This window comes from Colossoma macropomum, unplaced genomic scaffold (genome assembly GCF_904425465.1).
Source record: "Colossoma macropomum unplaced genomic scaffold, Colossoma_macropomum, whole genome shotgun sequence".
NCBI lineage: Eukaryota > Metazoa > Chordata > Actinopteri > Characiformes > Serrasalmidae > Colossoma > Colossoma macropomum.
Window position 1 is genome coordinate 22,989,480 of NW_023494801.1, and position 14,734 is coordinate 23,004,213.

Consider the following 14,734-nt stretch of genomic DNA (forward strand, 5'->3'; position numbering starts at 1 on the left):
TTTTTTTTTTCTTTTTTTGCATTCAGTTCGATATGCATATGCAATACAGATAACCCACCCCACCCCCACCAGGCTTCTAATGCTTGGTCAGTTTGAATGAGAGCACCATGGAGTAAAAGAAAAGAGAGAACAATAAAACAGAAAAAAAAAACAAAAAAAAAAACAAAACAAAAATACTGTAGTCAAAGCTGAGATGTGCTCTCTGTCTCCTCCTTCTCCTCTTTTCACAGATCTGTTCATTTTACCTTCCACTCTTTTACCATCCATGGAAAAAGAGGAAGGACAAGTGTCCTGTCCTGGTCGGTGCGGTTCTTCCTCTTTCCTCCACTGCATTTTTCGTGTCAAGTAACGGTTAGCTCAGTGCTGATTTGAATGTGTTGCATGATTCGTTTATGTATTTTTTTTTTTCTTTTTTTGTCTCTTTTACTTCATTGGCCCCTTGTGAGAGGGAGGCGATGGGTAGTCACAGTTTCAGGTAGGCTTGTGTTAATTTTGTCCTCTGCTGCAGGTGGGATCTCCCTCTCTCTCTCTTTATCTCTCTAGATGAACACTGTACTCCACAGACTGCAGACCGCTGAATAAGGCTACTCGTATTCAAGGAACTGCTTATGGTAGAATAACAAATATCTGTAAGGGAGAAAAAACAAGGATCACATATACACACATATACATACAATAAAAGAGCATCTTTCACTGACCATGGTCATAATCAGTGGTGATCCCCTTCTCAAATTACTTGGAGGTGACTAGTCAGCTGGTCTTCTCCGAAACAGGAGGTGGTTGAAAAAATAGAGGGGCAAAAAAGTGTCCGATTTTTGAGCATTTAGCCCTGGTGCTGTACAAGTTTGAAGTGTCGCAGCACACATACATTTTTTTAGGTCAAAAACTTTTAAAATGTATAAATCTGAGTAAGTGTAAGCAGTATCTGAGCTCAGGACTGGCTTTCACTCTAGCCTATTTGTAACTAGCAAAGATACTTTCTCTAGGTAGACAAAGCAGTTTTTGTAAGTCGCTCTGGATAAGAGCGTCTGCTAAATGCTGTAAATGTAAATGTAAAGTGGAACAAAACGGTGGAAAAACAGAAGCATCATGTAAAAATGCTTGGTGAAACATTTGGTGAAACGGTCATACAATTCAAAGGTAAAGTGGGACTTTAGAGTTGTAATGCAGGAGGGATTAGTGATTGCAATCCTTAACAGATCTAAATGACTTTCATAAAACAGTTTCTTAGTTTAGCTTGATTTTGCTAACAGCACCTCGCTTCAAGTTAATAGTAGTACTTTTTGCCCATGTATACTGAAACGACTGATTGCTAGCACCGCTGGGGTCATATCAGTGCAGCACCTGACATTTTAAGTTTTGCGTTGTTTTGTTATCAATAATTCACAAGTTTTTAGCTAGCCAGTTAGCTATTGCTAGCTGCTGCTTAGCAACAGAGGAAGCGCAGCCCAGTGCAGCCTTCAAAAAGCACCGCAGTGTGAACCTCAAAGGAAAAACAAAAAAAAAAAAACAAAAACACAACACAACACCATGGTGCACCTTGCTTTTTTCTGTTCAGCATTTTGTATGCAGTGCTCAGTATTTGCTTTTAACATTGTAAGCTTCAGTCTATGCTGATTTCAGACAGCTTATGTTAGGTATGCAGCCTTACTATCTGACAAGACAAAGCTAATCTATCTGTCAGATATAAATGTTTAGCTGCAAAAATACAAAAAAGTTAATGGTTTGTAGGCCGGATTTAAGGAAGTATTATAAACACATGATGGTCTGCCTTGTGGCTCGGACGTGGCCTAAATGTGGTAGTGTGAGACCCTTGATTTACAGGGTGCCTGATAAACTGTGCAGCAGTAGATGGGCTCCAGCCAGTAAGTGTTAAGCCTAACCCTTTATTTATAAACTATATTATTAAACCCATGATGACTAGCCATTCAAATGCTTAACCAATAAGCTTATACATTAACCATTCTAGTATTGTACAAAACAGCTGCCAAAATTACTATGTCCACTTAACCAAAGCAGGAGGAACCTTCTACAGCCAGTTTATTAAGCAAAAGTGCTTCAGGAAACCTGTATCCACAAAGTGCCAAGTACGGATGTTACCATCAGTGTAGTCAATTGGGGGGGGTATTTTCGAGACTGGACGCTGAATCTCGGCTCCACAGTGTGCAGCATAGCGCGAAAGCCTGGTTCTCAACGACTGAGAACAGACAGCAGACAGCAGGTCACATAGCCCCGAAGTCTGGCCTCGCCAGTAGCGAACGAAAAAACAGATTAAGACGAACATTTGGAGGACTTATTCGCATTTATAAGCAGCGCGGTTGGTTAAATCTGCTGAGAGACTGTCTTTCTCTAAAAAGTTGCGAAAATGAACTCGCTTCTCTTTCGTATTTTCCCGTTCCACCTTAAATGGTGCAGCAGTTACATTCGGTGACTAAGACAGAATTTAAGGTGGAACGGGAAAATTAGAACGAGAAACTGGCGAATGAGAAGCGACTTCAGCCTCGTAAAACAGCCGGACGCTGAGACATTTTACAAGAAACTCTTCTAGTTTTGAAGAAAGGTTTTCTGGCGGAGATGGGAGGAAAGCGGCTAAAGCTAAAGCTTAAAGTAGAGCGAAGTAAATCTGCGCTCTCGTTTATATTTTTAGCCCATACTAGGACATTAGCACACACTAAGACATACTGGGCATTAAATGTTGTGGCTCCCAAGGTGGTCTGACTTCGTTGAAAGGCAAAATGGCTCTTCTTATCATTTGTGTGGTGACTCCTGACCTAACCTGGCTTTTAATGCAGGGAGCCGGTTGAATTTCTCGCTCATCTCGTAGTGTTTTTGTTATGTGCCGCCACAGACTGTCCGGGCGCTGCACTTTCCCACTTCCAGTTCAGCCTTTTGCGTTCCGTCAACATTACGTTATAAATTAAATATTTAGAAAAACGATTTCTGACGTTGAATGAATCGATTCAGAATTGTTCACGTCCGCATCGCGATGCATCTAAGAATCGAGTTTTTCCCGCACCCCTAGCAGATACGGTGTATCTTTACTGCAACTGCAATACTAGTAAGGCTGTATTTTTCAGCGCAGAACTGACAAATCTCGCCTCACCCTTCACTGTCCAGCACATCTTTAATGCTGGCCTTAGTGATGATGGCGTCGTCACATTTAAACCACTGGTCCTTGTGCTGGCGGATGAAACTGGTGTAGTGACCGCTCTCCAGCGTGCCCTGGTGATTAACCACAGCAAACAAGGAATACCTGCGAGAGAGAGAGAGAGAGAGAGAGAGAGAGAGAGAGATGGGCATGATTTTTGAATAATAGTTATTAGCAGGTAAATAAAGAAAAAGCTGTTATTAATAGAAATTGGCGACAGTAAGCTAGAACTCAATGGCTGTTTTTATGGCAAAACATATGCCTGACGTGCCAGTATTCCAGCACACTGCGAAATTCACCACGCACTGTACTGTTATAGTGGACAAATGCCATCACTTCATTTTAGTAAAAAACCCATTTCACAAAGCTCATACTACATTGTCACCATCTGGCTGTAAACAATCATAGCGAGAGCAGCTACAGTACTGCAGAAGGTGAAGCAACTTTTTCTACCGTAAGTTTGGAGGGAAAAAACACAATAGTATCTCATAAATACACCAGTGTTTGCAAGCACAAATTGTACGTACATGAACAAGTACCAGTTAAATGATGGACAGAACTAATGCAATTTCATGAGAGACGGTACTTACTTATTGTCATTGTTTAAGACGTCCACTGACTGCTGATACTGGCCGTTCACTCTGCTCTCTTTACTGTGGGAAAGAAAAATATATATAAAGCATACACTGTAAGAACTTTCACAGGCCAATCCATTTTTTCAGTAATATTTTATTTTAATGACCATTTCATCATTAAACACAAATGCAGACCCAAACATCTAAATCTGCATTAAATTAGCATACAGTGAAAATCCAAACAGCATGGCTTTGGGTTTATCTTAACAGAAATGTGTTCCTAATTTCAACGGATTTGAAAGAGTCTTGATAAACAACAATACTTTGGGGGAGACTTTACTACTTTACTACTTTTACTACTCATCCGACAGAAGCAACACAGTCAATATCAAGTGTCACATTTCTCCATAATGCTAATCCAGGCAGATTTAGTCCCAATTTCTACATTTTTATTACAGGGTTACAAATGCAGTAAAATAAACACAATTTTGACATTTTAGCATCGCCTAAACAGTATGATAAATAATAAATAACATGCTTGAAATGTGTCCGATGTCGATATTTTTTTAGCTGCCGATATTGATATGATTCAGAAGTCACTGCGCATCTCTTGCACTAATAAAAATAATTTGTGTTTAGATCTGTGAAGCTGTGAACTGAGAGGACCAGATTGCCCCAACAAAATTTTAAATATCTTGAAAAACATATCCAATAAAAGTCCTGCGAGGTGTTTTGAACAATTTACACGGATTTATTCTCTTGGGTTAGTTCTAAGGTTGTCTTGTTACATGAATTCAGTCAGTCAAGTCCTCACCAGCATGTATGTGTGCATGCCAGCGAGTGTGTGTGTGCCCATGTGGGTGGCAAGACAGCTGACCTGGAGGCCATGAAAGGAGTCATGTCCAGCTCTAAGGGGAAGGACACATAGGTAGTGATCTTTCTCCGCAACTTGGCCGAATGCTCAAAGCGCTGGTACAGCAGATAAACAGGTGAGAGGGAGAGAGAGAGATACAGTGTGAATAACAGGCAGAAAAAATGTCTAACAATTGGTTTTCTTTCAAGTAATACCGTTACGCTACTTAACCAACTGACAATACCAAAAATTCTATGTCATTTAACAGTGCTTGGGTGAAAAATAAACCGCTCTGTGCAGCATCTTTAGCAGCAAGTGTGCCCAAGTTGTACAGAATGTGGAACGTCTTTCTCATAGTAACAAGCTGACACAGAGATATAAATCTTAGGAACTCAGCATTCACCAATGTGAAATGGCCATGGTATATATTCAATCCAATCTCAGTTTGTAATGTTCCATTACTACTCTAACATGACTACAGGCTGACAATTGCTTTAATACTACAGAGCAGGGTTGGTGCCACACCTCCAGAAGTGGTGAGACAAAATCTGTTTAACAGGGCTGGCTGAGTGACACACTGCAGCTGCAGCTCCTCTCACTGAATTCATGAACTCAAAGGCTTTAGTGTTTGGAAAATGTCCCACCTCCAATCTGAAATGGGGATTTTGATTGGTTCTGATGAGTTTGACACGTTCTCTGTTCCCTTCTATTGGTCAGCGCTCCATGCAGTTAAATTTCTTTACGACCTAAGCATCCTAAACTCTGTCAGAACGTGGTGGGTCTTTGCCCCAGTACTTTGAAACGTGGTGGGTCAAATGCCCACTCGCCCCCGTGGTTCTGGCAGCCCTGCTACAGAGCATCGAAAAAAAAAAGTTCAATGTCATTTAACATTAACTTTGACACCTAAGAAGTCAGCATCAGTGAGCCAATAAGCACACCTGTTCCAAAGTCTAGACTACTCACTGGCTTCCTAAATTACATTACAAACACGTTACCAACATTAGTACCTCACACTCATTTCAGACTGAAGTCAGACCCACTTTCAGTTTGTAATTATGAAGAAGATATTGAAAACAGTATCATTCAGAAATTGCTATTGAAATGAGTAACCAAGGTATTGGTGTGACATTTCTGAACAATACCCAGGCCTACAACACTCAAAAATTCTAATCCAATGGCTCGACTCAAAACAAACTGGGTGAAATGGTAATACTAGTGGTTTGACCCGACTAGCGAAAACTAGAGAAATCTAATTGTGCATCAGTATTTCCTGGAGTTTTACCAAACAAAAGCATTCCATCTAAGCCTGTCACAATTATTATATAATCATCTGATTGCAATTATTTGCTAGTCACAATTATTCAAGCTGACTGCAATTACTTTCCACAGCTGGTAGCTTTCACAATCATATTGTATCAAGAAGCGGAATGTGAAATAGGAGCATTTAATCAGCTGACTTGAAATAAATAAACAAAAGAATCATGAAGCACATTCCCTGGGACAAGTTCCGAAAACAATAAAAGTAAAACTTTAAACTGGGTACTATAACATAATATGGGGGTGTTTGTCTATTTGTTAATCTGTTAGCTAGGCAGCTACACTACTTTTAGCATGTATGCTTGCAGAATAAAATTTTTTTCATTCAAATTTCCATACTCAAGGAAAAAAAATCTCAGTTTTAGTTGGCTTTACACACGTGATTTTAAGTATTGACAATTAGAAAGATGGCCAGATTGGACTATGTCAAAACACCTGAGTTATTTGTGAAATATTATTCACAAATTATTCTAAATAATGTTTTTTTTTTTCTAAAAATTGAAAAATACAACAATATAGAGCAATTAATCAAACCCCACATTTTGCTGGCAATCCATCCAACACATGTGGCTAGAGGGGTTAGAGGTGCTGTTAGGTGAAAAGCTACAGCTGACGCAGGTGGATGAATCTATTATCTCATGGATAATGGACTATCTGACTGGACGACCTCAGTATGTGCGACTGCAGGGCTGTGTCTCAGACAAGCCTGCGTGCAGTGTTGGGGCACCCCAGGGGACTGTGTTAGCTCCATTCCTGTTCAACCTGTACACCTCTGACTTCAGGTAGAACACAGTCGCAGCATCTGCAAAAATTCTTAGATCCACTGTGGGGTGCATGAGGAATGGACAGGAGGAGGAATACAGGAAGCTGGTGGAGGACTTTGTTGACTGGTGTAAGCTGAACCAGCTGCAGCTAAACATCAGTAAGACTAAGGAGATGGTGCTGGACTGTAGAAGGTCCAAACCTGCCTTCCACCAATCACCACTGATGGAGTAGACATGGAGGTGGTGGGGACCTACAAGTATCTGGGTGTGCACTTGGACAACAAGCTGGACTGGAATTGTAACACTCACGCTGTGTACAAGAGAGGCCAAAGCTGCCTCCGAGCAGGCTGAGGTGTTTTAGTGTGTGCATGAATCTCCTATGGACATTCTACCAGTCTGTTGTAGCAAGCGCTTTATTCTATGCTGTTGTGTGCTGGGGCAGCAGCATTAACAAAAGTGCCCTGAACAAATTACACCTCACACCTCCTGAATGCTACACTGGAAAAACTGGAGAAGCACATTCAGTGGCAGACTGTTACAGCTGCGATGTGTTAAAGAGCGTGTGTAAGATCTTTCTTACCTACTGCTATAAGGCTCCACAACGAGTTTCCATACTGCAGAGACGGTAATGATCTCACGCTGTCTGAACTGTGCTAAACCACACACTTTATCACCTCTCCTGTTAATACACACTGTGCAATATATCATAACCTGTTGTTTTAATTTCACTATGCACTTTAGGCTGTAAACACTGTGGATACTCATAATTTACTCATAATTCATTGTGCTGTAACTACCTCATAATACTGCGGTACTGCAGCCACCATCAGGTGAAAGAAAGACCTGCAATGTACTGGCAGGTAGGGCACTTATAACACGCTCTAGAACAGAAGCCACGGGCCAATTAAAAATTGGCCACGGGCCGCATTTGGCCCTGGGGCGAGACTTTGGGCACCCGTGTTCTAGACACTTATTTGCTCATTTTATATAACCTTATAACCTCAAATTGGTGAAGACTGTTTAAGTGTGATAATGAATCAATAGTTTATATGGGGTAGCACTACATGAGCCTGTGGGCACTGATGCTAAATTATGTAAAAGGCTTGATTTAAAATGAATGCCTTCCAACCAGGGCAAATCAGTATGATCATTTGTTAAGAGTTAATTAGGAGAAATTAAAGATTCATTGAAAGTGGTTATGAGAAAAATCTGTGAACCCACTGTAATTTCATTTTCATCATCATCAATCACATTTTTAAAAATACTACCAATGGATGAGTTAAAATGTGATCTTGCCCAGTACTCATGAAGCTTCTCAGAGTAAGAATGCTAACCTTAGTGTATTTACAACTAGTGAAACTTTTATAGGCAATAGCCTCAATAAGATGTAATCTGTAAATGCAAATCAGTTCTGACTAATCATTAAGGAGAATTTTGGCCCATTCTTCAACACAAATCTGGGTCATTCATGTATCCATATTCCACTTCATGCATATTTTTAGTACACCTTCAAATCACAACATAATGAGATTAAAGTCAAGACTCAAACTTTTCCATAACATATGGAATTTGCTCTGTCTAAACAAAGTGTTGTTGATTTACTCCCATTTTGAATTGAAGTCATGCTGAAAGACCTCAACAGTCCTTAAGATAGCAAGCCATCCAAAGCAGCCCCACATTACTAGAGTAATACTCCCTCCACCATGCTTCACAGTTGAGATGAACTTTTAGTGTTATGCAGGATGTTTTCGCCAAATATAACTCTGCACATTGACCAATGTTTGCCAAATCTGTTTACACATCATTGTTCCAGGTGCATGGTGGAAGATGCATGTGATCTTTAACAAACTTCAGCCATGGTTTTTACTGAAGAGCAATGGTTTTCCACATGTCAGCTTCCTATGAACACCACTCTTGTTCAGTGTTTTTCTTATAGGAGACTCTCAAGTGTAAGAGATGCTCACAGATCCTTAGCTGTCACCCTGGGGTTCTTCATCACTTCGACTTGGCAAGCCCTGATCTGTGCAGGGCGCCCACGCCTAGGAGCAATGGTGCTGAATTTCTTCCAAACTATCTGTCTGAGTGTGGACTGATGGAGCCTGAAATCTTCAGACACTTTTTTTGTGAACAGTTTGTCCAGTGTTCTCTTCTGGGGTCCTTTAGAATCTCTTATGAAAGCCATATTGGACTTGTTACAGAAACAGAGTTTGCATTTTTTTTTCACCAATAACCGTGATTGTTTAAACAAATTGTTCAATAAAGAAATGTCGCTACAGAAAGCTTGAGGTGTGTGTTAAATTGAAAATAAATGTCTACTTGTTATTATGGCTCATATCACGGATGACGATCACATCAAAGTTTACAAGCCATTCAACCAAAAACATAATTCCAATGGTTTCACACAGTCTCACAATTATAATTTCCAAACATTTTTGGAAAGCATACAAAATGGATATATGTGGCTTCACACTTTAAAAGAGACCTGTATTATTATAAACTTACTTTCAGATGAAAACATGCTACTATGGGAAGCTTCTTCATTGTCAGTTGTTTAGTGGACTCTTGGTAGCTATGGCAACCACCACATTTGATTTTGGCACTGCTTCCTAGATGCTCAGGCCGAGTGAATCTGCAGAACACGGCAAGAAATTGAGAGAAGAGAGAAAGAAAAATGAAACATAAGAGATACATCTACGTCATGCATTCAATTAAATGTATTATGCTTGCATGTGCATAAAAAAAAGTTACTTTTTTATGAAGGACACCTATCAGTGAACGTGTTTGTGGATTTGTCTGTTGGCTTTGAGTCCTGTAAATCTATTATAGTTAATAACATCTTAATGAAACAGACACATCTGCCTGAGCACTGTGTAAGTGGAGTCCACAGAGAATCAAGTCACAAAAGCTGAACAGGAAATACAACATATGGTCACTTTCTTTTTCCAAATTTCTGTAACATCCAAAACAGGTGGTGGTGTTTTTGTCCAAAACTGACCACACATCCATTTAATTAAAAGTCATTTAGCAAATGGCAGCAATATGTCAGCTTCATACTAACAGTTTCTAAAGTGATTTTATATTAAACTCAAGTTACCGTGATTGTATTAGTACCAGCACTGATACTAGCATTTAAACGCAGTATCTGTATCAGTGGTGGGGATACTGATACTGCAAAGTAATCACTGATGTACATGCGTGCTACCGAGTTACGCATGCATACCGCCAAACTTAGCACATCAACAGTGTGGGATGACAGACAGCAGAAAGAAAACGCTCTCAGCAAAGTGTTATTTCATACAAAGTATTCTGTCGGTTTTCTGTATGAAGGCAATGCTAGTGGGTGATATACCGGTTGGAATTTTTCCTAAGGCATTAGTTTCATTGGTATGCCACAAATTAACTAGATTATGTAATGTATAACGTGTTTTACACTGTATAAAGAGCTGAATATTGGCAAGGCACACAGAAGGAACCGTTTGTCTTTTGGGGCAAGGGTAGCCTTTAGCCTTTGTTTACCCTTTAGCATAGCAGCCTGCTAGCATAGCTACCAGCTCCACCTGCGGTGTGCCTCTGTCAGTCAGCTGCATCAGTAGCGTGGTTTCGCAACCTGTTGCTCTCATCAAGCTGAGATATTGACAGCTCAACCACTGCAACTGTTAGCTGAAGAACTGTAAAACTTACTGAACTCCAGCAGTGGTTGATGCTCTGAGATGTAAACACAAGTGTATGGGGTGCAAGTATGAAACAAATGACTTGAGAAATATAAGATATTACCTATTGTTAAACAAGGATCTTATGTGTGCTTATCTTATGTGAATGTGTGCAATTTTAAACCTAGATTTGTTACAGGATTGGATCGGATTCATTCTTTCTTACTGTCCAATATCTGATCCAGCATTTTCTGCTGATAGCGGCCCAAGACTGATACCATCAATACAGATATACCATTTGTACTTACCGCTCATTTCCTGTGCTTTTGGCTTGTTATCTTATGTGCTGTATATGATACTACGTCTCAGGACAAATCCAGTGCAACCCAAAGGTTAAACTACATGCTCTACACCATGCTTTTCTCTTCCACATCCACTGTGAACCCCCAGAGTATCTAGAAAATGCTCTGCACATTGTTTTGTGTTTTCCCCACTCTACTCATCTGACCAGCCAATTGAGGAGGTAGCTAATGAGTTGAATCCAGTGTGCTAGATGAGACAAAGCACAAAAACGTGCATAGTGTGGTGTCCCCAAGATTAAGAACCCTTGTTTTAGAACAGCAGTCACGGCAGACTGGCCAAGACAGATTATCTGGGCATACCTGCGCAGGCAGTCTGTGAGCGTGGTGGATCCGGTCAAGTGACCCTCGCCATTGACCACACCACTGTCACCCCCTGGGCTCAGGGGCCAGAATGGTGTGGACGAGCCAGGCAGGTCCAGGCTGATGTCCCAGAATGGGTCTATCGTCGTGGAAACGCCACTGAAATAAGAAAAAAGGCAGGGTTCAGAGCTGCATGTCATCGCTGTCAAAACAAATCACCATTTTTGTTGTTTTTTCCTTTATTTTTGCATTATTTGAAAAGGCCAACTGCTTTTTACATGGTGTCAAAAGTTTCATGGTCCAAAATGACTTTGATTAAAATTGTTTCATTAACTTACATTAAAATTTTAGAACATAAGAACATTTTTGCATCTTTGTTTTTATATATATATATATATATATATATATATATATATATATATATAAAAAAATCTCTCACGGCAATAGTAGTAAGTCAGCGCCTCCTCTGTGTATAAAGGATGATGTTTAGGGCACCGCAGCACTCCGTTTAGTTGTTCTGTTCTAGACTTAAAGTTTAGTACAGTCTACAGCGCCGCATGTTTTTTAAAACAAAGCTTCGTTTGGCTCTTTGCAGTGTTTCCTGCTTCACTCCTCGCATCAGCGAAAACAGTCACTCGCTTGAGTTAAGATGAAAGTTAAACGGACTTAAAGCAAAAAAGTCTCTGATTGGTGCGACTGAACAGCACCGCTTTTAGCTAACTTCATTACCTTCTATGTGTAAAATTATTAGTGTTCACATACAGCTGCAGCAGGAGGAATTAGAAATGATGCATTGAGAAAATGAATGAATCGTTAACACCACTAATAGGTGTTATACAATCAGTGCTGTTCAATGAGGTTTGAACTGTGCTAACACATCCAAACCTTCTCCTTGATGTGTGTCTGTGTTCTGAGATAAGCAAACTGCTAGCGTGTATCTTTTCATATATGAATGCATGCACTTCCACAAGTCTTATCTACAACACATTTAGCCTAGATACTACACAAGCATTTGACACTTAAGACAGAAATGACATCTGGAGCCTTTTTGGCTTGATACAGCTTAGAACAAAAACAAATTTCTTCATCTCAGTATTCTATTAAAATGTCAAATCACTCTTGATCATGAAACAAAACATAAAAGCACTTTCTCTATTCTTGACAATCACAATCTGCGATGAGTCATGGTGCAATTTCAATGAACACCCAGCTGGGGGTGCTGGAGGACACAGCACAAGCAGTAGAGCGAGTGAATGAGTCACAAAGAAAAGATGAGAGAGAGTATGAGTAAGATCCAAAAATGTACGACAGAGAGAGAGAGTGTGCGTGGAAGTGAAAGAGGGGGTGTTTTGCAGGTAGGCCAAAGCGGCGGGTTTCTAATGGGGCTGCTAGAGGCAACAGCCTCAAAGGCAAAAAGGCCAGATACTTCACTTTACTCTGTCTTATAGGGAGCATGTATAACTTCACAGCTTGCCTGCCTCTGTACACCAACAACATTCCACACCAGCGTCATGAAGCAAAAACAGCTAGAGCTTAAAGACACAGAAACTGGCTTTTGTAGGGTAAAAACAAGATGATATGGTTCACAGACAAAGGATTGTACATGGAGGAATATAGCAAATGGATACACCAGAGCAGTAACTTCATCAAGTACAACTACCTTGCATCTACACTCATCGTCCATTTCATCAGCTCCACTTACCATATAGGAGCACTTTGTAGTTCTATGATTACAGACTGCAGTCCATCTGTTTTTCTACATACTTAGCCCCCTTTTACCCTGTTCTTCAAAGTCAGGAACCCTACAGGGCCACCACAGAGCAGGTATTATTTGGGTGGTGGGTCATTCTCAGCACTGCAGTGACGCTGACATTGTGGTGGTGTGTTAGTGTGTGTTGCGCTGGTACAAGTGGATCAGACACAGCAGTGCTGATAATAAAGTATGCAGAGAAACAAATGGACTACAGTCCGTAATTGTAGAGCTACAAAGAGCATCTATATGGTAAATGGAGCTGGTTAAATGGACAGTGACAAGGAGGTGAACTTAATGAAGTGGCCGGTCGGTGTACATCATTGCTGTCATAGCAAAACCTTATATCTCTGAAATAGTCTGAGCTCTCAAGTTAAAAGAATAAGCAGACCTCAGGGGAAAAACTTTGAAAAAAATGTAGGATATGTGCCCTTTAACATGACATACATACGGTCATGCTGCCCACCCCTAGTTTTTAGGCGAAGAGACAAACATTCTTGTTGTTTATGTATGTTAATATAATACGATTTTGTCATTAGTATTTTTGGCCAAGTTCAAATAGTGTAATTAAAAAAATAATAATTAATTAAATTCAAGGTTTTAACAAGGTTTTGATATGACAGTGACCACACGTGTGCATGTGCACAAACAAACGGACAGAGCAGGCCTTACTGGCAGACTTGGCAAGTCACGTCTGACTGCAGTCCGCCAGTGAAGATTTGGTCAATGATGCAGTTACAGTGATTCGGATTGTTGGCCTTCTTCCCGTTGTCATCACCTGAAAGAGAGAGAGAGAGAGAGAGAGAGAGAGAGAGAGAGAGAGAGAGAGAGAGAGAGCTTTAACCTTGTTGAGTTAATACACACTTTAATTTGAGATCAGAGAAGAAAGAGTGCTGAGTGCTTGTATGTTTGTGTGCGTAACATTAGCATGCTCTCTGTGCTCTCTGCTATCATTATGTAAGATGGTTTGTCCTGGGAAGACAATGAAATTGATAGCTGCTGCTGTGTTATACTGTACATGTGTCTGTGTGTCACCTTTGCAGTGCCGGTGCAGGACGTCCAGGGCAGCGATAAGGAACTCATGCGCATCCTGCTGCTCGTAGCCTGCCAGGTGGCGTGCGTGTGTCCACACCAGGTGCAGCAGCCGGAAGGGGATGTGAGGAGAGCGGTGACCCGAGTAGAACTGGGAAAAAAAAAAAAGACAGACAGAGAGGAGAGATACTCATCAGATATCATTTATACTAGAGGCAGGCCTGGGAGCAGGATTAAATAGCTTTGCCAAAAAAAATAAACAAAAAACAAAACAAAAAAAAAACAAAACAAACAAACAAACAAAAAAAAAAAACACAAAGATTATACTCACCTTGTCCTGAAACAGGACTGTCTGTTTTCATATCATATCATTACATCTTCCTTGCAGCCAAACCAAATATCAAAATTGAAACATTAATAAACATAACAAAGAGGCCCGTGTCAGTAACAGAGTCTTCTTATCTGGTTAACCCTGTGGAAAATAACTGCAGTAAGCAGTTATACCAGGCTGGGAGAGGGGAGAGGGGAGAGGTTCGCATGTAATTCGGATGTGGAGGGGTGAGGGAGATGAGGGGCAAAACTTCTTCTCCTGGTAATTTTGTGATGCCATGGTAGCTGAAGCTTAATCTTTGTTGAATAAAAAAATATAATATTAGCACAGTTCAGTAAAAGTTTTGTAAAAGTGTAATATCTTTCATTTGGCCACAAAACTGTAATTAATAAGAAGGAACGGAATCGAGAACGTCACACAAACTCTGTCTGAGACCATTTTGTCTGAGGCCATGTTACCTGTGACTGCTTAACCTGATGCCTTTTTGTCTGAGGTCGTTTTGCCTGAGACGAGAGATACGAAATGACAGTTCTTCCAGAGAACCAAAGCTGTTTTGTTTGAAACCCGACACTGTGATCTGAGATTGTTCTAAAATAGACACCATATAGACAGCATTTGTACATGTATGATATCTGCCTGCTGCAACAGCATG

General features: G+C 40.4%; 1 protein-coding gene across 3 annotated transcripts in view; it reads right to left on the bottom strand.

The window, feature by feature from the left end:
• Nucleotides 1-14,734, bottom strand: part of LOC118821389 (ubiquitin carboxyl-terminal hydrolase 22-like) — a 49,611-nt gene continuing 34,877 nt past the window's right edge. For 2 of the 3 annotated variants that reach the window (XM_036589973.1, XM_036589974.1), the window contains exons 6-13: nt 13,755-13,902; nt 13,392-13,497; nt 10,970-11,128; nt 9,160-9,286; nt 4,601-4,692; nt 3,739-3,801; nt 3,104-3,253; nt 1-627 (exon numbers count right to left, since the gene is read on the bottom strand). In XM_036589973.1, the coding sequence (XP_036445866.1) occupies nt 585-627; nt 3,104-3,253; nt 3,739-3,801; nt 4,601-4,692; nt 9,160-9,286; nt 10,970-11,128; nt 13,392-13,497; nt 13,755-13,902 (888 nt within the window). In that variant the 3' untranslated portion in view covers nt 1-584. Of the gene's footprint in view, nt 628-3,103; nt 3,254-3,738; nt 3,802-4,600; nt 4,693-9,126; nt 9,287-10,969; nt 11,129-13,391; nt 13,498-13,754; nt 13,903-14,734 lie in introns of those variants that run through there. The other variant, XM_036589975.1, reaches the window with a different exon arrangement.